General features: G+C 46.7%; 1 protein-coding gene across 4 annotated transcripts in view; it reads left to right on the forward strand.

Moving 5' to 3' along the window:
- Positions 1-24,877, forward strand: part of FLVCR2 (FLVCR choline and putative heme transporter 2) — a 58,585-nt gene that overhangs the window by 21,569 nt on the left and 12,139 nt on the right. For all 4 annotated transcript variants that reach the window (XM_031454095.2, XM_064486133.1, XM_031454094.2 and 1 more), the window contains 4 exons: positions 8,936-9,077; positions 11,513-11,653; positions 21,139-21,206; positions 22,416-22,519. In XM_031454095.2, coding sequence (XP_031309955.2) covers positions 9,023-9,077; positions 11,513-11,653; positions 21,139-21,206; positions 22,416-22,519 — 368 coding nt within the window. In that variant the 5' untranslated portion in view covers positions 8,936-9,022. The remainder of the gene's footprint in view (positions 1-8,935; positions 9,078-11,512; positions 11,654-21,138; positions 21,207-22,415; positions 22,520-24,877) is intronic.

Consider the following 24,877-nt stretch of genomic DNA (forward strand, 5'->3'; position numbering starts at 1 on the left):
AGGGCGCCCTCACCCTAGGCCAGATCTCTGTCCCGTGCAAATAACCCACATGGGCCCCTGACCATCCAGTCTTTGTTCCTCCTTGAATTCTACTTGTCCTGGATTGCATCCCCTCTGTCCAGCTTCCCTGTGTCCCCCCAGTTGACAGCAGGTAACGTGACAGATGCGAGTCAGTGAATGAAGGTACTTCTATCTCATGAAGGACAACCTTGGATTAACAGCTGTCCTCTCCATTTTTAAGTCCTGGCGCTGTGACCTTTATAGTCAGTTCTTGGAAACTGTGGTTTTACTGAGGCAATGCACCACAGCCTTCATTGATTGATTGAACAAATATTTACTGAGCATCTCCTCTGTTTCACTCAACATTCTGAGGTTTGAGGATGCAGTAGTGAATGGGACTGGAAAGGTCCTGGGTTCACACTTCAGGAAAGACAGATTAGAGTGACTAGTAGGGGAAAGGTCAGGCCAAGCAGGAGGGGAGATGACATCATGTAAGTAGGTCCAGAGTAATTCCCTGAGTCCCAGGCCAGAGCTAATGGTGCTGCTTTCTCGGGGAGGTGGTAGATGTGGGGTACTTATGGTTTTCCTGTGCAAAGTTTAGATTTCTTTTTCTTCCCACGCCTCTCTCTGGAATCATGAGGCAGGGCTATTTAACTTACGAAGCTGGCTTCTTAGGAACAAGCTGCCTGGAGCCCAGCCTGTCTGTGTCTGGAGACACAGTGGGGGGAACTGGGGCTGGCTCGTGCAGCCCTTGAGGGAACCACTCTTTCCGGGGCCTGCCTGCGAGTAAGCCCCGGGTCCGGGCTTCACCTCTGTAAATCGGAACGGGAAAGCTGTCACCGAGAAGCCCAGCCAGACTCAGAAGGAAACTTGGGAGGATGAGAAACGTGTACTGTCACATGAACGACTTTCAGGAATGACAGGATGTGACATATCAGACCAAGCAGACAGTTCTGCTTTTGATCAGTTCACCATCTGTCACGAGGCAGGGAGTGGTAGGGTTGAGCAAGGCAGTGGCACACAGGATGGTAGGTCCCTCTGTTGGCTGCTGTGGGCTGGCATCTGGGTTGGGGTTGGTGGAAGTGCCAACGTATCTGGGGGGAGCTTTGCAGGTTACCTCCTTTAAATGTGAAAAACTTGGAGAAAGTGAGGCCTGCATTCTGCCACTTTGCTGACCTGGTGGTTTGAAACGTGCTCCTCATTTTCCCTCTTCCCCAGCTGAGCCATTGGGAGCCTGTGTTCTAGGAGTCTGTGGTCATTGGTCATCAGCTCTGTCGGCCAGAGGGCCCTGTGAGTGGAGACGCCAGCAGTGAGGCGGGCTCTCGGGAGCCTTTGTGTCCACTCTCACATAGACCAGGACTGAGCCTTTGCAGATGTCACCACAGGGACAATATCATGAGGAACATCTGCCTTAAAAGGAGGCATGTGTGTTCCAGGAGCCTCTAGAGTTGATGACTGAAAGCAGCACAAATATGAGGCTCAGCTGAAAAAATTAAGCCCTTTGTCAAAATTCCTTTTTTTAATTAAAAAAACATTCCCTGTAAAACTCAGACTCCTCCCCTGAACTTAGCACCTGCTCTGAGAACAGCCTAAGGTACCTCTGCCCTTCAGTACCTTGTCCCCCTCAACGAGGAGGAGGGAAGCCAGCACCAAGGCTGTAGGTCAAGACCAAGGTGTGTTGGCTAGCTTAGGAGCTTGCTCACGTGAGCGCTTTCTCTTGCATCTGTTGTCTCCTCCCTTACCTTTTAGCGTGGTGCTTAGTTTCAGTAGGTGTTCAGTAAATATTAAGCGTAGGTTTGAGGGTGGGGAGTTGATCATCTTACATTCCAGTGGCCCCCAGGTCTGCTCTTGGGGAGCCCCAAACTGGAAGTCTTCCCTGTGTCATTCCACCTTGCTTCTGCTTTGTTTTAGTGGTAAACTCTTACAATACAGAAAATTGCTGCTGTACCTGACTTGTTTGCTCCGGAGGAGACTAGAAATACTTGAGTTAGGTTTCAGCTGCACAAATCTAAAGGTCATCTCTTTATTAGAAGACATTTCCTGAGCACAGTCCCTGTACTTGGCAGGGAGCTGGGTGCCGTGTGGGGAAGGGTCACACAAGACAATGTTAGTCAATGTCCCTGTCCTCACTGTGCTAAAATCTAGCTGGGCAGACAACAAATGCCCTACATGGAAAACGACCAAGAGCCAGCATTGCATAAGAACGAGCAATCCCATAGGGTGTAACTGCGTGGTTACAGCTGGAGACACCTCTCATGACAGCTTCCTCCAATGGCTAGGTATACAGGAGGTGCCTGAATGATAGAGTCATCTAAGACTGGAAAACCGGTCAGGTCCAGGAGGGCGGCTGTTTCTGTGGCATTCACCTTGCTCTTCAAGGGATTTGGAGTCAGATTGCCATGGCCTTGACTCTCAGTTCTGCCATTAGAAGCTGGATGATCTTGGGCAAATTATAGTCTTCTCATCTCTAAAACCAAACCAGAGATAATCTTGCCCGTTTTAGGGGATTATTGTAAGGAATTAAATGAAATCACGTGTGAAAAATCATTTGGCCCACTCCCTAGAACACAGTAGGTACACACTAAATATTAGTTTCCTTCTAGCTTGAGTAATAAAATAGCCACGACCTGAGCATTAGCCAAATGGCTAAGGGTGCAGACTCTAGGACTGATGGACTGAGCTTGAAGTCCAGCCTAGGACACGTGCTAGGCAAGCTACTTACATTGTAGGTTTCTCAATTTTAAAATAGGGACTGAAAGAGCGTATCTATCTGTATAGGGCTTCATAGTGCTTAGGACAGCAGCTGTGGCCTGGGGAGCACCGTGGATCAGCTATGATTCCTCTCCTTACCTTCCCTGGGAATCAGTGATTACAGGCTGTCCTGATTCCACTAGCCACTGCCTCCTGCTTTTCCCTAACCTCTTTTCCCTAAAGGACTGAGGAAATCCAAGGGTGTTGCGGTTATGTAAGCCACCAGCATAAACACAGATTTGAGGACGAGCTCTCTGATCGGGGAGGGACTCTAAGGAAGTCGAGAGGCGACCAGCTGTGACCTTGCTTCCCAAGTTCTTAGGGACCTAAGCTTAGCCTTTTAAATCCATAAACCCCTTTCATGAGTGATTTTCCCCCAAATCAGTGGGATTGTTTTGATCTGAAGGTCTGCTACCTCCTTAATCCTGAGTTGGCCCTTTCAAAAGAAGCCAAATGCTTGGATTTGGGAATTTAAAAAAGACAGTCATATGAGCTGGCTTTACACGCACATTAATGTAGACCAGGAGCAGGTAGGCATGTTGCTGTAGGGGGTAGAAAGTAATATACTGCATGTGTAGCACATTTTAGTGCCCATAAATGCTGTGTGGACTTACATGGCCCTTTGTATAGTAACATTTTCATACATTTGTCTTTGTCGCTTAAGTTTTCCTCAGTTGTTATACTCTGTGACCCTTAACTGCCAATTAATCTGTACCTCATTAAGGCCATTGCTAGTGTACATGGATATGTGTAGATACACACATGTGCTTGGTCACTCATCACGTAAAAACACCTTGTGGGGGCTGGCATCGTGCTGTGTGCTTAAAGGTTGCTCCTAGGAGTTGAGCAGTTTTAAGCAAACCTGGTATATGGAAATCTAGATGGAACCCAGATTTATCCATCAAACAGTGCTGATTTAAGAACAACCCCCTACCATGCTTTTTTAAATAGCACACTTTCTCTGAGAACCTTGTCTAGATTTAAATTTCTAACCACATCTTTCCCCAGGTCTCGGCTCACAGCTAATCTGGGACCTGACATTCCAGTAAACTGCAGCCCATTCATTCAACACCCATTTTTAGGGTAAACCCCTGTTCTGCTTACCAGGCACCAGGCTAAGGTCACAAAAAAGGCTGCAAACCAAAGGCTTAGAGGAGTTAGGGCAAGGAGGTTCCACCTCTGTAGGATAATCAAGGCAAATTCAGTGAAGGAAGTGACGTTGAGTTGGGCTGTAAAAGAGTCAAGGTGGGAGACCTTTCCACGTAATGAATCAGCTGGGATAAAGGAAGACACCAGAGGATGAAAGGTTGAAATTGTGAGTCATCCAGTCTGGCTGGTGTACAGGGAACATACAGGGAAGTAGGTAGAGATGGAACTGGAAAGACAGTTTGAAACTAGGCGAGGAAAGCCAAGAACAGCAGGCAGAGGGGTTTGGACTTGGTCCTTCCTCAGAGAGGGCTGGCTCCCTGAAGGTCCTTGGGCAGGGACTGCGTGGTCAGTGCAGCGCTGAGGAATGTGCACCTGGATACACTGTGCAGGCTGGTGGAGGAGAGGTCACAGCCGCCTGAAAGGGGGTGGGGGCAAAGTGGGCTTCCAAGGAAGGCTTGGGAGGGTCTGGGACAGTGTGGATGTGAGAGGGCAGAGGCATGGGTGACTGCGAACTGAGAAAGGGCAGAGAGAGGAGCTGGAGAAGGATGAGGAGGAGAACCAGGGAAAGTGCCCTGTGGGGCTGCATTAAGTAAACCAAGCATGTCTTGTTGAGTCCCAGTGGCCTCTCCTTTCCTTCCTGTCACCGTTGCTGTGAGAGTGTGCAGCGAGGGGAGGGCCAGGCTTGCAGGAGGGGAGCGAGCCCCCCAGTGCAAAGCATTCTGCTGAATAGGCCATTCATGTGAGCCCATTTAGTCCTCAGAGCAGCCCTGTGACTAGAGAGTAGGAGCTGGGTAGTATCTTGCTTTTGTGGGTTAGGAAACAGGCATAAAGCAGTGAATTAACTTGCCAAGGTCAGACATCTAGTAACTGATAGAGCTGGGGTGTGAACTCAGATTTTTCTGACCCCAAAGCCTGAACCCTTAACCGCTGTGTAGAGTGATGACTTCTCCAAGGGATGTTGGAGTAGAAAGAAGGAAAGATGACGGGTTCTTTTCCAATGAACAATGTTCACTGTTTAAATGAACCACGTGGGTGTGAGCTCCTTGAGGAGCAGGGCAAGCCCCCATTAGGTCATAAGTGACCAAGTTTGGAGCAAGCCTTCAAGCCCAGGGCTCTGCTGCAGGGAAAGCTGCTGACCAGTAAAGAGGGAGATTTTTGACTCTTGGCACCAGAGAGCAGAGAAATCTTCCCTGAGGAGTGAGACTTAAGCTCAAGGCCGAAGGATATATGCATTTCTTGGTGAAACAGAGCAGGGAGGGCATTCCAGTCTGGGCAGAGGACCTGGTGCAAAATCCGTGGGGTCCTCAGGCTCTGGGGGCGCTTTGGATATTTGAAAGACAGAAAGGAGGCCAGAGTGGCAGGGTCCCAGGGAGCAAGTAGTTGACCAAGAGCAGATGACCCTATGTACAGATCTTTGTGGGCTGAGGATTTTTAGCCCTAATTTAAAAGCCCGGGGAAGTCACTGGAGGGTTTTAAGCAGGGGAAGAACATTATCTGATCACATTTTCGAAAGCTCACTGGCTGCCAAGTGGAGAGTGACTCAGAGCAGAGCCACGTGGAAGCTGTGTGAAGGCCACGCTAGTTTTGAGGCAGTGTCTCCCAGACGCCCTTGAGGGGTAAAAGGATTTCCTGCAGAGGGAAACACCAGTACTCAGGGCCCACCCCAGGCCTGGGGGTTGCAGTGGGGTTGCGGCTGGCGGCCTTTGTCATCAGGCCGGGTTGGGAAACACTGCTGTGGGTGGGGTAAAAATGAACAGAAACGAACTCCACTTTAAAAGTAATTTTTACAAAGTAAGTTCCTGAAGAGCCAAGGTGGTGACTTGGTTTGACTGGATTGTGTCTTTTTGCCCACGGCTGTCATTTGTTGAGGAAGATAAAACTGAGAAGAACAATTGCTGGCACATAAGCCCAGTCGGAAGCAGCTGGCAGTGAGTTTTAGTCATTACAGTGGGTCTCTGGTCTTGTGACTGCGGGAAGGTGTGGGTCCCAGCCTCTGAGTGCTGCATCCCCCCAGCTCTTCACATTATTCTAGCACTGACTTGGGCTGCAGGTCTCTTGGACCTTGTCTGCCTTGGTGGTGTCCTGTCGAATGAGTGACAGAACTCAAACAAGTGAAACTATAGGCTTGTGTGTTGTACTGGTATCACACCGACAACTTTTCCTGGGAGGCAGGAGGTGAGCTGGGGCCTGGAGTCAGACAGAACTGGGTTAGAAACCCTGCTCTTCTGCCTGTGTGACCTGGGGCTGGGTGCCAACCCCTAGTTTTTCTCATTTTTGTCTTTGTTGTAAGGTTTCTTGGGTTAAATGATAAAGATAAACTGTATTATGTACCCAGCGCATAGTAGATGCTCAAAAGCTAGTCCACCATCCTACCCTCTTCCCACTCCCCCTCACCCATTTCCCCCCATTAACACTGTGGTACAGCGTGGTTTGTAGAAAGAACGTGGACTCTAATGGGTAGATTCTACCAGCTTTTGTGTAGACAAGATCTTCTACCAACATCCATCTGTCCATCTCTCCAGCCAGTCACCGTGAATGAGCACCTACTAAGGGACAGACTTAGGAACCAGGAGCCGGGTGTAGAGCTGTGCACTCTCACTGTCTCAAGAAGCAGGAAAAAAAATGTCTTGAAAACACTAAAGAGGTAGCATCTTACAGTCTGGTGCTGTATTTTGGTTTCCACACTGGGCATGAAAGTACCACCAGAGTCAGTTTCCTCCCGGAGAAAGGTTACTGTGAGATAGCGTTCCTGTCTGGCCAGGGTTACCTCACGCCCCTTTGCTGGCTGCTTCATCCGGAGGCTGGAAGAGGCTTCGATGCTGGCAAGGCACTCAGGCAGGCTTAGTGTGTGGACGGAGAATGGAGCCGGGCCTCTGAGCAGTAGGTGTGCGGTGTGGAGTCAGCTGGGAGGACTTACCTCTCCAGGCGGAAGATCACCTGGGATTAGATTACCCTACATTAGGGTCCTTGTGAGAATGGAAAAATCTCGGAACCTCGGGTGATTCCTGTATCTTCCCTCGTTCTTGCAAAAGGGACCCTCTGGGATCCTATTTAAGATCTAGATCTCCAACTCCAAAGTCCTCAGTTTGCCAGGTAGGACATGCAGTGGCCCCGCTTCCTAGCTACGAAGGTTGCATTTGCCCTTCTAAGGCTGGTTTTTACCCCCAGGGTCTTGGAGATCAGCAGTTAAGGAGCAGGACTCAACTCACAAATGAGTGTCACCAAGGACCAGTTAAGCTCCCAGGACATGGAATGTCTTCCCTCGGAGAGAAGCCTGCTCACTGGGCCTTCCTTAAGTCTCTCAGCCCCAAAGGGCACTGCCAGGCCCCATGGAGAGGCTCTAGCTTGAGATGCCAAGAGATTTCTTTTCTCACCTCAGCTCTCCCAGAACTCTGTGTGACCCTGAACAAGTCACTTAACCTCTAGATATTAATCTCACTTAGTCTCCATTTGGCCCTCTAATAACCAGATTGTAATAGTGGATGACGGAACTCTCACACTATTAACATTCTATAATTTCAACCCACAAATATCGCCATTTGCGTTATCCTTTGTATTTTTGTTTCAGATCCCTTCTGCCCCCACTAGATTATAAAGCTCCATGAAGGCAGGATCTCTGCCGTATACGTCTCCACCACTCACCTCCCCCCCCCCAAATATCTAGCAGAATACATTTCACATGGTAGATGCTGTAAAGATCTGTTTGATGTGCTGATTGTACACTGGCGTCCGGTGCAAGACCCCTACACTGAGCCTACTGATGCTGGTTTTTGTGACTATCCCAGCACTGAGCACCACTACTGACCACCCTGAGTTGCTATAATTCACAGGCTGGAAAGCCAATCAGGATGAATCAGCCCTTTGGCAGGTGATGAATGGTGTTGTAATATGACGTGCAGACAAATCACTTCTCTCCCTGTAATTGTTTTCAAGTTCGATAAAGGAAAAGCGGAAAGAAATGAGCTGATAGAAAAGGTTTTATGACTAAAATTAAAATTTCATAAAATGATGCCTTTACGTTGTAGGGAGAAAAAGTTATGATTACATACAATCTCATTAATGTTTAAATGCAGCATAGAGAAATAATCCCAAATAAATACAAAACAAATAAAAAAATTGTGAACATTTTAAATATATATATATAAATAAAGGAAAAACAGGACCTTGAGACAAAAGACTTACCTTTTTTCACCCTTAGAATTTGAGGCTTGCCTGAGTTCTCAGGCTATTTTTCAATTTCTGCCTTGGGATTATGTGTGGCAGAAGGGTTTGGGGAGATGTATCGCAGTTAGTCACTCCTGAATCAAGGCATTTCTGACCTTGGAAATACCCAAGGCATGTTATCTGTCAGGTCACTGGAGTTTGAACTCCAACGCAGATATGAGATGTTTCAGTTTGTCAGTGTGCATGTTTGAGTGTGTCTCTGTGTGTGTATTTATAGCCACAGTTTGTGTATACCCATGTCCTGTCTGTATAAATTTATGCCGTGATGTGTGACTTTACACCACAGATGCTTTGTAAATTACTAAGCTACTCACACAATGAACTTCAGCTTTCACGTTTGTAAATGTGGAAACAGCTTTAGGATTCTGTCTCACTGAATGCAAATTCTTAGGGTTGTAGGGTTTAAAACTTTTCCTTCAGCTGGTCTCTCAGCTCCATGTTAACAGATTCTGTGAAATCAAGAACTTAAGTGGCAGGAAAAGAAAAATCAAGATTGATTTACTTTATCATAGACAAGGGAGGGTAGGAAACTTCATTCATTAGTTTGCACCTGGAGAAGAGCCAGCCTGCATTGAGAATCCCAACTGTAATCTTTTTCAATAGGTGTTGATAGTGAGAGTGGTCAGCAGTGTGTGAGCTGAGTTGTCAATCTAAAGAAAGATCTTTCTGGTATCTTGAGGGGGAAAAGTCCCTTTTTGAATTTTTAAACGGACTAGACATTAGGGGTTATGTTTCTTATGAAGAGCCTCTTAAATGTGTGCTGTCACCTCTTGGCCATTGGTGCTATGATTGATGTCTCTGTCTTCTATAGCTTGGAATTGCGATTGGGTTCTTGGTCCCTCCTGTCTTGGTACCCAACATCAAAGACCAGGACAAGCTTGCCTACCACATCAGCATCATGTTCTACATAATAGGAGGTGTGGCCACTCTGCTTTTCATCCTTGTCATCATCGGTAAGGTCATTAGCAGACTGATGGGGGAAGGGGAGGCAGGGAGGTTCTGCTGACTTGGGTGAGGACCTTGTAAACATGGCCCTAGAACACCATTCTAGGTACCACGTATTCTATAAAATGTGTCTATAGAAACTGGAGGCCAGGCTTCCAATGGTCAAGTGTTTTAGCCTGAGTAACTGCTGCCGATACAGTGCTAGCTGGTCCTGTGGGCTTTGTTAGAGGCTCAATAAAGGTTAGCGGTAATTAACCAGTTTCCTAGCACAGCCTCATTAGAATTAATGGGCAGCTTGCTGACCCCCTTTATGAGCCAGTGCTGAGTATACTTGATCTCATTGACTCCTCAACAGCCCTATGTGGGAAGGTACCATTATCATCTCACTTAACAAAGAGGAAACCAAGACTTGAGGGGAGTTAAAGAAATTATTCAGGATTAGATAGTAAGTGACAGAGATGGGATTCAAACCTATGTTTCTCTAACTCCATACTGTAAATTTCTGGAACAACAAGAAACAAAACAGGGTTGATGCATATTGATCCACAAACACTAATACTCTCATAGATTCACCTGAGAATGCCTGGGGACTACATTTTTAAAAATGCTTTTAAAAAAATATATGTATGAGTAATATATGCTCATTATGGAAAAATCAAAAATACAAAATAGCGTAAAGGGAAGAATGATCATTAATTTAGCCTTATACCAGTTAATCCCAACCACCAACATCAGAAAACTGCTATTATTTGTATGTATATATAATCATTGAGATATTTAGTTAATATAATTTATGTCCTCTTTTGTCATCTGTATAACATGTGCTGTGATAAATGCAGAAACAGCGTAGTAGAGTTTTTCATCTTCAGTGATTTATCCATCTTTAAAGGTTAATCAGCTTTCTTCCTAATATCTGAAAGGTTTCATTCCTTCCTGCTGGCCTCACCTCCAGAGTCAAACAGTTTTATAATCATGTGCCTCATTCAGCTGTTCTCACTGTGTCTTTTCCTCCTTGGGGTCCGCACTGTGTCTCTCTCTCCTCTGGGTCGAAGCTGAAGAAGGGCTACCCAATGGTTTTCCAAAGCTCACGGGATCACAGATCTCTTGGATGGAGGGCTTGGTGTCCCTGGAAAGGTAGAGATGCTGTGGAGCTGTGGCTGAGAACAGGATAGAACAATCTTGGCCAGACTTGAAGTTTCAAGTTGTACTGGGCCCCGTTCCAAATTCTTGTGTTTGTAGCAGATGAGGGCCTGGGTTTTTGCAGTTGAGATCCTGGAGGTAGGACAGTTCTACACTTTGGCATTTTACTGTTAAACACAGATGATAGCTCACTGAGTAAAGAACTGAAAAGTCTTATCTGAATTGTGGTTGGTTGCCAAATCCTTGCACAAACAGCTGCTGTTGCAGAGATAAAAAAAGTAAAACCTCTTGCCTTGATTTCTTTCCCCTGATAGAAGGGGGGTGAACAGGCAAGACAATGGGTGAGAAGTTCCCAATGGTGGGAAGTTATCCAGGACTATTTCCGGAGAAGGAAGAAGCAGGGCTCTGAAGTCTGAGCTGGAGGGTTATCTGGGTGGGGGGCCCTTTGATCTTCAAGGGAGTAAACCTCATTTCCAGAGCTTCCTCTGACGGGAGACAATCTACTGACCTTTCTGGAGCATTCTCATGGGGACTGGGGGAGGCAGCATGGTGCTTACTTGGACCCTATTTGGGGGCCAGTTTAGCCAAACAATTGGTTCTACTGATCTGGCCCCCAGAGTACTGAACAGCCATCAGTGCAGTCAGATGGATTGTACCAGTTGTACTGAAAATAGAACACAAAGCAAATGGTTTTCTAAGTGCCCCTCCCCAGTCCTTCCTATGAGAGTGACCACTCCTGCAGGGGCCTGTGTTAATCCTCTGGTTTCTTTGTGAGGCAGATATCTGATTCAGACTTTGAAACTAGGAAGGGACTCGAGATCTTTCCAATAGAAGAAGACCCTTTCACTTATGCAGGGAGTGTTTATTGGCAGCCACGTTCCTGGCTCTGTGCTAAGCATGGGCAACACCGACCCTTCCCCCTCGGGAGGAGCTCTGGTGCTGAGTTTGTAACTGGGCTCACTAATCCCAGAGCCTCAGCTCTCACTTCCCTCTATGCCCCAGCTACTATGGAATTTGTCAGTGCTCTGCCGTATGTTATTCGCCAGTTTTTATATGACTCCTTGATCCTTGAACGCTGCCTGGGAGGCCCAATGATTGCAGCTGTCCAGAGGCCATTAAGAAAAATAATCAAAGTCCACAGAAAGTGAGATGCAGCTTCAAGAGAATGAATTGAAGAATTAATATTTCCTTTTGGAGTCTTAGTTCCTTCTCATTTGAGGGAGTCGGGTCTTACCCAAGTGTCAGCTCTGCAAGGGTGGGACCACAGGGATTTACAGTGATCTCTCTGTTCCTTTGCTTTCAGTATTCAAGGAGAAGCCGAAACATCCCCCCAGCAGGGCCCAGTCCCTGAGCTATGCCTTGGCGTCTCCTGATGTTTCGTACTTAAGTTCCATAGTCCGACTCTTCAAAAACCTCAACTTTGTGCTGCTGGTCATCACTTACGGTAAGAAGCAGATGTGTCCAGGAGTGTACTGGAACTGGGAATGTGGGACAGAGACCTGCTGTGTCTGTTTGTCTTATTGCGTCCAAATCCTACATGCATATGTGTTTGTGTAGGGTCTACCAGTAAAGCCAGCTGTGACTCATGGCCTTTGCCTGGTCTGAAAAGTTTACCTAGAAAACCGTTCCTTCCCATGTCAGGTTGTCTGACAAAACGCCCACTGATCCTCTGAGTCTCATGCCAGCGTGACTGCCGTGAAGCAGTGTTTGGTGACCTTTCCTGTTTTATTGTGTGTTCCTCATACATGTTCACACTTACCATTAAAAAAAAAAAATCACTTCCAGGTCTGTCTTCCCGTGAGACTGTGAGCTCCCAGAGAGTGGGGACTTATGTCCTTTATAGGTCCTCAGCAGTGGTCAGGCTGGAGTGGATACTCCCGCAGTTACTGAATGAGTGATTGAATGAATGAATGAATGAATGGTTGGATGTTTACGTGAGTCTTGCCACCTGAACCACTCCTCAACCAATCCTCCTTCATCTTATAACATTGCCCCTTTTTCACCTGAATGCAGGACAACTTCCCTCTTTCATTTCATTTTCTTGGCTTTCGGTAAGATAAATTTCGATATTTATGGGGGTGTATTGGGTTGCCTTTCCAGCGTGGTACTGCTGCATCTTCCTTCTAAGCTTTAATGAGAATGTTGGACCAGACAGAGGTGAGGACAGATCCTCAGGCTCTGCATTAAAGAAGGTCTTTTCAGTTCCACCCAACTCTACTGCTGTCCAGCCTACACTGGACCACTTAACCCACAAGTTCATTTGATGAAGATCAGGAGTGTGTATCATGCTCAGTAACCATAAGAAAAAAATAAATAAGATTGGCTTAACATGATTTATTCTTAGTGAAACCCCAGCTGGCTATAACCTCAGGTTTTCCCCTAGGCTCCCAAACTGTGTGTTTTATTACAACAATAGCATTTACTATGTGCCACGACTTTTCATACATGATTTTATTTAACTCCTACCACACCTGTGTGAGGTAAGTACCATAATTTTCCCCAATTAACAGATGAGGAAAGAGAAACTCAGAGAGATTAGATAAGTAGTTCAAGAACACACAGCTTTTAAGAGGCAGAGCCAGGGTTCAAAACAGGTTTGTCTAACTCCAAAGCCTCCACTCTTAATACCTGACTCATGATTGCTTACACTGCTTCCTTGAATTGTGCCAACATTTCATTTTAGGCTTACCAATGCCCTTACGTGAATAAAAGTGGTTATCTGTTAAGACTTTAGATAAGAGGTGATATCCTCCACAGAGAGGCACGCCTGTTTCTCAGGCATGCGCACAAGTTAGGTGACCTCTCACCTGGAATAACCCCAGCTAACCACATTAGGCTTTAAGGTCTCTGGTCTGCATTCCTCCCTCTCTCCAGCTTCTTAGTTCTGAGTATGTCTCTGTATTCATCCACAAAACAAAGTTTCTAATACTTAGGATGTCCAGCTAAAGATGTCAGGAGTTGCTCTCTGTGGGAGGTATTCAAGTATAGATGGAACCAACCACTTCGTGGGGATAGTGTGGCAAATATCAGGCAATAGATGGATAGTGAAACCTGCTGCCTTTTGGGTTCCCTTCCAGACTCAGGATTCCATGCCTCTAAGAACTTTCACTTTTCCCTAGACTGAAACATCTTAAGTGCATTGATCTTTGAACACTTTAAACCTTATTGCAATGACAACAGGGTATTTGAAGCCTAACTTGGAATTCTAGGGCGGATGAGTGCTTAATAAATATTTTCTGTGAATGAGAATGGTGATGGTGGTGACAACAGGGCAAGAGTCTCATTCCAGAGGCTGTGGTCTCATTCAGTGCTGGAAGCTGTTGATGGCAAGGTCAGGTCACTGACCCATGAAAATGGAATAAGAACAAAATGTACCAGGGACAGTGCTGGTCCTGGTCTCTGAGAGCTCAGCTCTGGGTCATGCTGTGGACGTAAAGCAACTCCTTCTCTTTTGTATGGCTAGTTGCTTTTATGGTCTTCAGTCTGGCAGAGTGGTGCTAATCTTACTGTGCATCTGGATAGCCCTCCTTACCTATTTGGTTAAGTGATAACACAGGAAGTGAATAAGGTAGTGCTGGAATGGTGGAGTTAGAACCTTAGATAATCTGTTCGTCCATGAAAACAAAAAGAACACTGGCCAACATTGTCAAAATGAATTATATCAGAATTCTTAACCAAAGGCTTGTAACAATCTAAGGGACATCTATTCAAGACAAATGGCTAAATCATGCTAAAACAGTGAGCTTTGTGTTTTAACTTGCCCTGTTCTGATCCCCTTCTTCCAGACTCTATGGTAGCCTTGAAAACCAGCAGCCTCCCAGACACGGTAGCCTTGAAAACTAGCAGCCTCATAGCCACAGGATGGGGCCAAACAATTTTGGAGCTCTTGCAGAAGTTCCACTTAAGCCATGTGGCAGGGCCCTAGAAAGGCCCCATTCAGAGGACTTGCCTATATTTGACCTGACTCAACTTTTTCAGTGGGAAAACCATATCCCCAGGGCATTTGATGAAAACAATCACTGTTTAACATCACAGCTGCCTGAGGTAGGAATACCTCAGTTGGGGGAAACGAGTCAGGCCAAAGATCTTGAAAGGAAAATCTAGAGAATGAGATGTCCTTGGGGCTTTGAAAAACTCTGACATATTTTTCTAGGCATTCACATACACATACAGAGTTGAACTCATGCCCAGAAAAGACCTGAAAAAGCCATGAAGTGTCACCTCTGGCTGAACTTGAGGCTTTATGCAAGCAGGAATTGAAGGCTAAGGCAGAGTTGTCACCTGCCTGCTGGAACATTGCAGACAAGTCCCAACACACACATCGAGGTCTTCGGCAAAGGTGGGAGACTTACTGCCTTAAGGTATTCAAGGAAATCTCTGTCTAATCATTAGCTCACCACTAAGCTAACAGAGCAGAAACTTAAGTGGCTACACATGACAAAAAATACAAACTTTACAAAATGAGTCTAGGAAAGTCATTAAACAAACAGCAGCTATAGCAACAAATCCTGGGGAGAGAGGAGAATCTCGTTTCCAGAGCTGACATGGTATTTATAATGTCCAGTTTCAACAAAGAAAATGTGAGACATGCAAAGAAACAGGACAGCAGGTCTCATATACAGAAACTAGTCCTGAGGAAGCCCAGATGTTGGACATAATAGACAAAGATTGTAACTCACCCTCTTAAAAATATATTCAAAGAACTGAAGGAAACCATTGTAAAGAACTACAGAAAAGTAGAGAATGTCTCTCCAAATAGAGGATATCAAGAAAGACAGAAATAAAAAAGAACCAAATAGAAATTCTGGAGTTGAATATGCAATAATTGAAACGGAAAATTCACTACAAGGCTCGACGTTAGATCTAAGCTGGCAGAAGAAGGAATCAGTGAACTTGAAGGTGGGTCAAATACAATGATCCTGTCTAAGGAACAGAAAGGAAAAAGATGGAAGATAAAGAAGCAGAGCCTCAGAGCCCTGTGGGAAACCATCAAGCATACCAATGTATCCACAACCCAGGTCCCAGAAGGTGGGGGGAGAGAGACGGGGGTGGGAGTAGACTGTCGTTACATTGAGATGATACTGAAGTAGAAAAACAATTCACTTCTGAGCGTCTGGAAGCAGTTGACTCTGTTGTGTGTGGGTAGAATTTATTCACATTTTTCTCAAAGGCCTGAGATGACCCCAGGGAGAGAATTAAACTAATCTGTAGGTACATGTTTCGTTAGAGTCACAAGCCTTATTTTCACAGTATAGCATTGGACTTGGTGATAGGGTTCTTTGCCAACAGGGAAATTATTCTCAGGCTTAATCACAGATTTGAAAAAAAAAATATTACTGAGCCATTACTGTGTGCCAAGCACCATGTGAAGAGCGTTACATGCATTGTCTCACTTAATCTTCAAAAGGAACCCATGACGTAGGTGCTTAACTGCTCCATTTTATACCTGAGGAAACTGAGGCTCTGATTTAGTTCCTTGCCCATAATTGGACAGCTAGCAAGTAACGGAGCTTAGATACAAACTTCTGTATGTCTGATGCCAAAGCTCATCTCCTAACCATTGCACCATTTTGCCTCCTTGTGCAGGAGCCTCCTGGAGACAGAGCCATGGTTCTGTTTTCAGCCCCCCTTGCCTGAGTGGCCTTTGGGTCTGTCTGGCGGTGGTGGGGTGGGAGAGTCCTTCCTCAGAATCAGTCTTCCAGACCAGTTGCCTGGGGCTTGCTTTCTTCTAAGAAGATGGTCTAGAGTTCTAGGTGTAGGAAACAGGACCAGCCATGGTGATGAGGGGGTCTCAGCCTTAGCCTGTCTCTCTAAGGTTTACAAGTCATGGGAAGACAGTGTTTGGCATTCAGTCCACCTGAGGATTCCTGCTCTCCTCTCCCACTATCTTTGCTGCAAATTAAAAATACACACAAAACATAAACCCCACTACAGTTTCAGCTAAATGCTTTGGAACCTCCCAGAATTCCCTCCAACCTCCCTGAAGTTTCAGGTTGAGCTTTGAAGAGGGAAATGGGCCACACTTTATATATACACATATAATCATAATATATATATACATTATCTAGTACATGTGATATTCATATTTTCCTCTGAATTGTGAACACTTAAGAGCATGCGGTTAGAAATCGAGCAGTTGGTAGTGTTTCAGGGACACATTTGCTGGATGTGGGGGGACATGTCATGGAGTAAGAGCCTTGACTGCTGGACCAGCGAGTTCAGAGTTGGCACATAAGGAGCACGAGGTCTGAGTTTTATTGTCAGCTCTGCTACTTACTGCATGTACCACCTTCACCCATCCTGTGTTCATCCTTTCTCTCTCGAGTTACTTCAGAAGGGAGTAATAACATTTGCTTTCCATTGGAGCGCCCTGAATAGAAATGAGCATTTTAAAGTAATTATGAATCAAAACACTGCACTTATCCACATTGCTGTTGTGTTGGTAAACTTGCCCACTTTCTACTTTTATTTATTTATTTATTTATTTTTGGTCTGAATTAGATTTTGCCAAGTAGGGAGAAGCTCCTGTGCAGTTGGTGGGATGTTCAATATTGTGCTGGTAGTGACCTTCCAAGTGCTTCTCGGAGCTGCTGAGTCAGCCGCCCGAGGTGCCTGAGACAGTGAAGGCTTTGGAGGAATTCCAGGGTTGCTGCCTCTTCCTTCTGGGCTCTGGCCACACTCTTAGAGATAGGTTTGAGGGTTAAAATAAGGGCCATCCAGCTAAACTGGAATTTCAGATACACAACAAATTCTTTTTTAGTATAAAAATGTCTCACGATATATTTGGGGGCATATTTACGCTAAAAAAGTATTTGTTTATCTGAAATTCAGATTTCACCGGGTGTGCTGTTTCTGTTTGTTTCCTAAATCTCGCTGCCCAGTTCAGAGGGGAGGGGGCGCAGAGGTAGGGTATGCACCTGATGTTGCTGAAATATCACGGGGACGAGAAACTGCCTCCTCCTCCAGTAAAATGCCCTCCCTCCTCCAGGTCTGCCAGAGCACGAAGACACAAGGCTGGACCAGATTCTTCTGCCAGGGCGAGCCTACCAGAGTCTGGGGAAGGGCAGGTCCTGTGCTGTGTATCAGCCCTGAAGGTGGGGTGGGGGGAAGTAAGAACCTGTTATCTCCAGGCCTTGCTGTCCCATGGCTTCCTCTAATGTCTTTTCATTGATGGTTAACAACTGCCCTGCTAAAGGAGTTGTTGAAAGGCTTCTCTTCTGGCGGGTGTCCTCATAAGGAACACTTTTCCAAGTTCCCCCCACCCCAGCCTCTCCCCCAGCTGTGCTTCTGAATAGTCTGCGCAGTGTTGGGCATCACCCTTCCTCGTGGCGTTCAAGGGCTTTACAAGGGCCTCAGGAGGGGCTTTGTGCCCCCTCTGAGATCCTGGCTTAAGGGTGAATATAAAATCCTTCCAGGATTTCCTGGAGCTTTGCTGAGGTCAGGCTGGCCCTAAAACAAGCGTTTACAACAGGTTCCAGAAGGAATGAAAGGAAGTGAACACAGAGTAGCTGGAACCCAGAGACAGGACCTAGGATCGGTGCTTTCCAGTTGGCCTGATGGGAGAACCCCCTGCAGTGCTGGGAGCACGTGCACCTAGTTTTCCCTCCCTCTCTTCTGGAAATTCACACTCAGACAATCTGGGTCCTCAGGGCCTGGGAATCCGCTTTTAACAAGCATTCCAGGTGATTCTGGTTTGCAGCAGGATTGAGAACCAGGGTCTTGAAGCCTCTTCCTGTCCCAGCTGCCTCCAGCTTGACCCCAGCATCTGAGAGCCTGGGCCTTGTCTTTGATCTTCCTTATTCCCAAGGCCATTTGTTCCCAAACTCCAGTGAGTTTAAGAAATACGCGGGGTTTTTGTGGTGGTGTTGTTGCTAAGTGCAGATTTCTAGCCCCATTCCAGGAGAGTTGGTTTTAGTGGGTGCGGGTAGAGCCCAGGAATCTGCATTTTTAAGCTCTAAATCCTTCTAATGCCAGTGGTCTCTGGACCACGGTTTGAAAAAATCGCTCTTAACAAGGAGAGAAGCACAGAGTGATGACGAGTCCCTTCCGCCTTCCTAAAGGCCAGCTCCTCAGTGACCTGCACTTCTCCTGATGACTGATACCGGGAATGACCAGGCCTGTCCAGGGCGATCGCATTCCTCCCAGGAATATGGCCCTGACCTGGCCGGCTTACCTTGCTGGGGATAATCATGCCTGAATTCACAGTCACGTGCATTGCTGTAACAGGTTCTCACACACAGGGCAGAGCACGCACCTCATTCCTGCCCTTGAGCATGGATGCCGGACCCCTTGGTTTGGGCTGTGGAGTGGACTTGTGTGGTTTCGCCCTGTGGCGACCTTTGACAATATGGGGAATGACTGGTGCAGAAACCATACACAAGTTCCTAATTCCTCTAGGGTTGGACTGTAGCAAGAATGGGAAAGAATGTTAGCCTTCCAGGGTGAACCCTTCCTCATCTCCATCCCCACCTCCTCCCATCCCTGCCTCAGCCCTGATTTCGTCTCCTGCTGGCTGGGTGCAGGGGACAGGGGATGGCTATTAGTAAACCACTCTTGTCTAGCTGAGGGAGTGGGTCTCTAACCCAAGCACTGTCAGAATTACCTGGAAGGCTTGTTCAAATAAGACTGCCTGCCAGCCCCACTCCCAGAGGTCTGGGGTGGAGTCAATAATTTGCATTTCTAACAAGCTCTCAGGTGGTGCTGGTCTGGAACTGATTTCCCTAAACCTTTGAGCCCCAGGAAGCTGTTCAGCTTCAGTAGCTCAGATCAGCGTGCTCAGGACAGTTTCTCTCTGCCCTTCTCAGGGTCAGGAACATGCTGGTGTTTGAAGTGAGTTTTTTTTTTTTTTTCCCCAGTCCTCTAGGATAATTTCTGTCTAGATTCTGCCTTCTTTGTTCATCCCAGTTGGGCCCAATCCGAGAGCAGCCAGCCCATCTGAAGCTGAGCTTGATTCTGAGTGTGCCCTGCCCATCCCTCCCACTCCCGTCCTCCTCTCCCCAGCTCACCCTTTCCCAGCCCTGTTAGTCTAGGACCAGAGCCTGGGCGTGGCTGAGGGGCAGGAAGAGGGGCTGATTTCATCCTTCTCCTTGTCCACCCTCTCCCCACCCCCCTTTCCAGGAATGTGTCTCCTTGTGGGCTCTCTTGACTCAGGAATGGAATTTCCAAGTGGCTGGGTGTGCGGTATGAAGGTTAGTGGGGTGTGCTTGTTCAGTAAGATGTTGCCAAGAGCCTCAGAGTCCTCCTGGGTCTACTTGACCCCTGTGGCCCTGTACCTCTCAGGAGGTGGCATTGAGCCCAGCCTTGTTGTATCCCTGAGGTGACCTGCTGGGAGAGGCTGGGGCGTGACAGGGCCAGAACCGGAGCTGGGGAAGCTGTTGAGGGTCAGTTTTGTGAGGATGTGAAATAGAGTGATTAGGACGGAGGAGTCTGAAGCTCTGCAGTCTGGGTTAAAATGCAGCCCTGCCTCTTGCTACCCCGGGTAACTGTGAGGATGGCAAACCCAACTTCCTCCCCCATTTTGCAGGAGAATTTGACCTTTGCTTAACTTTGTGTCTCGTTCCTCTGGGAACCTCATAAAGGGAGTAAGTCAACTGCCTTTAGGCAACATTGCTGCTGATAAACACGACCTGTTGTGATAAAAATGACTGCAAGTGGACTGGGAGATCTTCTCACACCTGGTGGGAAGCTGTTCTTTGTGCTACTCTGAGCACAGTGACTCTTCTCACTGGCCTACCCTTTCTGGCAATGCTGCTAGCTATGATGTGGATGAGTTATAAGCAACAGTGGCTCCTGCAGAGAGGTTAAGCCAGGGTGGGTGCCACACCTACCTTTCCCTGCACTGGGGCGTGTGGGGAGAGAATAGATTCTGGATGGCTCGATGGACCGAGGTTCTGTGGACCGGTTCCACTGAGGAGGAACTCCCGAGGCTGCCCTGCCTGGGAACTGTGCCCTGTCTCACCCCTTCTAAGTGGACCTAATGTCAGGTGTATCAGTGGTAGTCATGTGAGCCTCAAAATTAGGTAAGGTTGAAAAGATCCCTGGTGGACCTCACGGAGTGATCTCTGTATTTATTTTTAACTCTGCGTGCATTTTTCTCTTCTATAAAATGGGGATGATGATGTTACCTACTTCTCTAGGGTGGTTATGAGGATTGTAAGATGTTTAGAAAAGTGTCTAGAACATAAGTATGTGCTGCTACCATCATCACCATCATCCTCACCACCACCACCATCATCATCCCCATCATCACTGTTACTGTGCAGGGAGGACAGGAAGCCCTTCTACTTTGCATCCATTTCAGTCTCGTCTTTGTTACTAGGTCACTGTATGGCTTTGGACAAATGGCCTCATTTTCTAATGACACAGATTCTTAAAGTATATTTTAGGTGCTTCATTTATTTGTTGGATGCATCAATGAATTAGGAGAGTCAAATCAATGCTCTTTAGGATCCATTCTGGTTTCAAGTCTAAGATTTTTTGTGATACTGAACCTGAGAAAAAAGCTGAAAGAAGGACAGGGAAAGAGGTGGGAAACCCCCTGCAGAAGGAATGGTGTCAGGGGTTTGGAGCATTCGGAAGATGGGATAGGTGATCAGGAGGAAGCGAAAGGTGTCCAGTAGTTCACTGACCCCTTAGGTCGGGCCAGCTTTTAAGAGGGATGTACGGTTTTGACCTGGGGAGAAATAATTTCTGGTGCCTGTGTTTCCAGGACAGGGCTGAAGGGATCAGAGGGCAATGATGTTTGGCTAAGAAGAGGTTAAAATGGTTTCTTTTGGTTGTTTTGGAGTATTTCTTCTTCTCGGAGGGCACCACTCCCAGTAGCAATGAGGATGAGGATTTCTGACATCCCTCACCGCTGCAGGGAGAAGTCAGCAGTGGCCCAGCAGAAGAATGACCCTAATAAATTGTGTTTCTCCCTCCCTCCTTCAGGTCTGAATGCTGGTGCTTTTTATGCCTTGTCCACTCTGCTGAATCGCATGGTGATCTTGCACTACCCGGTAAGGGCGGTCCCTAAGCTTGCTGCGCCCGGAGTGAGGTCTCCGAGTCTGTCTGGGCAGGAGCTGGGGTGTCAGTGGCTGACTCCTGGTTTCCGGAGATCTAGGCAGTGTGGTGTGGTGTTCTGCTGTGGGATTTGGAGGGAGGCGGCCCTGGATCTCAGTCCCAGGGCTGGTGGTCCTCAGCTGTGTGATAAGCTGGTTAGCATCTGAGCTGTATTCTCTTTTCTACAAAAGAAGCCTAATTACTATTGAAAGATTAATTTTAGAATTAGAAGGTAGATTAGAAGGTTTATGTTTGTAAAGAATATAACATAGTGCCTGGCGACACAGTAGGTAAACAAGTACACATATAAAATCACATATGAAATATTTAATTTGTGAAATGTGGGCAAGGTTTAATTTTAAAGTCTTAGTTGCTCAGCAGAAAGCATGTTTTAAATGTTTCCAGAACCAGTAAGGGCTGGATACTGGGAATGGGACACTGAGTATCCTGGAGTTGAGAACCCAGGTCCACCTCTCTTTTTAAAGGTCAAGGATCTCATGTCTGTGGAAGTAGTGGGTCACCATGGCTGAATGTGCCAGTGTTGGAGTTTGACAGGTCTGAGTTCAAGCCCTGCCTGTGCACTTAATAAAGGCCTCATGGCCTTGGGCTAGTAGGTTAATCTCATTGTGCCTCAGTTTCTTCATCTGTAAAATGGGGAATGTTGATTCCTAGCCTTATGGTGGGAATTAGGAGAATTAAATGAGATGATGATGAAAAATCTTCAGCATGGTGTCTGGCTCCTTAAAATGCTCAAAAATATATAACTATTATCTTCCTATCCCTTCAGCACTGAGAGCTCAAAAAATACATGTGTTTGGATATGTGTATTTCAGTTTCCACATCTGTGAAATGATAATCATCATAAACTGAAGGGTGGCTATAAGGATTAAATTTTTATAAATCCATCTAAAAGTAGTTCTAAGGACAGAATTTGGTTCACCCCAGCACCCAGTATCAAGCACATACATACAGGGTCATATTATGTTGGGAGAAGCAATTATTCTAGGATTCTCTTCCCACTGGCAGCTTCTCACAGGCCATCTGGCCCTGATGCTTTCTGAGAATTGGCTCTAATGGAGCCCAAATTTCTTGCCTTTTCCCCCTTGCCTCGGGCGACTTTGTTCTATCCAGTGTCCTGTCCCATCTTTGGGCTGTGGTTTTCGCAGGGGGAAGAAGTGAATGCTGGGAGAATCGGTCTGACCATCATCATTGCAGGGATGCTTGGGGCTGTGATCTCAGGCATCTGGCTGGATAGGACCAAAACCTACAAGTAAGTGACCCTTCCTCTTGGATTGAGAATTGGTGACCCATGTTTGAAAATGACATGTTCATTAGCAACCTAGATCCAAAGATGTGGGTATGACAGCTGGGGGTCTGAGTGGTCAAGCAAGCAGTTCAAATACATCTTCTCTGAGGCTCAGTTTCCCCATTTATAAAATGAGGGAAAGAGTGCCTGCCCTGTGGGAATTGTAGGAAGATAGAGGTAGAGGACCTGAGGCTTATCAGAGTAGCGTCCCCCGAGTAGCTTGTGGAAGGAGCAGAGGAAGGAGAAATGAAAATAAACGTGGAGAAGCATCAGCAGTTGGAAAGTGTGGAAGCCCTGAAGAGTGGGGATGAGGAGGTGATTCCACTGCCCGTTCCCATGGCTTCCTCGTGGGCCCCGTGGGGTTAGCCAAGGTCTCTGTGCTTCCTCCAGTGCACACTGCACTGTCTTGTGGTTGCTTACACCTCGTTGGTAAATATTGTGGGATGCTTTGGGCCTGATTGCCCTGTGCATTTCTAAGAGCCACTGAGATTTTAGTGGATGCCAGGCTAATCCAGGACACCTACTAAAAATACAGATTCCTGAGCCCCACCCTCCTGCATACCAGTTCAGTAGGAGACTCTGCATTTGTAAAAAGCAACCCAGGTGCCTCAATTCAGAAGCCAGCCTGCAGCAAATGCTCTGGAGGACAGAGACCAAACTGTTGCATCTTTCCTGTGTTCTGCATGCACTGGGTGCTCAATTAATGCTGGCCTGTAGGGCAGCTGCTGCCAGGCTTGTCCTGCCCTGGGGCAGAGCAACATTCCGGGTTGCTTTGTCAAGGCCTCCAAAGTTCCTAGTGTCTGGAGGCGACAGACAGTGGCAGACCTGTTTTCTGCCACACAAACCCGCTTCTGTGAGGCTCTGGTCAGACCAGATCTCCCTCTGGCTGCCTTAGTCAGAGGCCAGCTGAGGCTGTCCCTGCGGGTGTGGCTGCCTGGCTGGACAAGACTTAATTACTGCTGGTGGAGCTGGGCTGCCGGCTTGTCTCTGCCATGTGTCAGTTGCTGACGTCGGCCAGACAGCAGGGCAGTAAGGACTGGCCACCCCAAACCAGGGATCAGCAGCGCCCCTTTTTCCAGGGCCTGCTATGTGGCAGGAGGAGGGAGGGGTTGTTAGCTGGGTGGAGACGTGGGCAGCCGGATGGTTCAGATGAAGTTGAAAATACTTCAAGTGAAAGGGCTGGGAGGTCACTGCAGAGTGTTGATGTCACCAGTTCCTAGTGTCACTGATGTCAGCATCCTGCAGTCAGCCTGGGACATTCTCCCTCTGATACTTCTTAGGGAGAGAAGGGCTAAGAGAGCTCTGTCGTCTGGTTAGTTTGGTGCCAGTTCTTTTCTCCCTGAGGCTCCCAGATGTGCCCCATTTGGTTTTGAGGCTGGCTATGGGAGGGTCAGGTCCCTTTATCTCTGGCTGGGACCACAGGTGGTTTTACTAGTCAGGCCAGTAGTTGAAGAAGCTAAATTTAAACAAATATGGCAAACAATTAGCTTGTGGGATCAGCAAGAGTGACAGGTGTCCAGGAAACTGCGTTCTGTGGGTGGGAGGGACCAGATGAGGGGAGCAGGTGGAGGAAGGACAAACTCCTCTACCCTCAGCGGCAGCTTTGATGCACGAAGAGGGAACGGCGTCCTTTGGAGGCACATGGCCTTTTCCAAAGATGCAGCCTCATAACATGTTAGTATTCCTGTGTGCAGGCATAGAAAGAACACAGGTTTCAAATCCCAGCTCTGCATTTACTCACTGGTGACTCTGGTTAAGTTATTTAACTGGTCTGAGCCCTAGTTTCCTCATTTGTCAAATTAGAAATATACATTTCTTTTCGTTTCTTTTCTTTTGCCAGTTGCATTGAGCTATAATTGACATTTGGCACTGTGTAAGTTTGAGGTATAATGATTTGATTCACATACATGATGAAATGATTGTCACAATAAATTAGTGAACATTTGTGATCATGTATAGATATAAAATTAAATAGAAAAAAATTTCACGATGAGAAATCTTAGGATTTATTCTCTTAACAACTTTCATATATAACATACAGCAGTGTTAATTATGTTCATCATGTTGTACATTGCATCTCTAGTACTTATTTGTCTGATAACTGATGTTTGTGCCTTTGAACTACTTTCATCTGAGTCCCCTTTCCTCCCCACTACCTCCAGTAACCACAAATCTGATCTCTTTTTCTATGAGTTTGCTTTTTTGTTTTTGAAGTATTATTGACCTACAACACTATGTTGTTTCTTTACACAAAGTAGTGATTCGTTATTTCTATACATTTCAAAATGATCCCCAAGATAAGTCTAGTTACAATCTGTCACC

The sequence above is a fragment of the Camelus dromedarius genome, chromosome 5 (genome assembly GCF_036321535.1).
Source record: "Camelus dromedarius isolate mCamDro1 chromosome 5, mCamDro1.pat, whole genome shotgun sequence".
NCBI classification, from domain to species: domain Eukaryota; kingdom Metazoa; phylum Chordata; class Mammalia; order Artiodactyla; family Camelidae; genus Camelus; species Camelus dromedarius.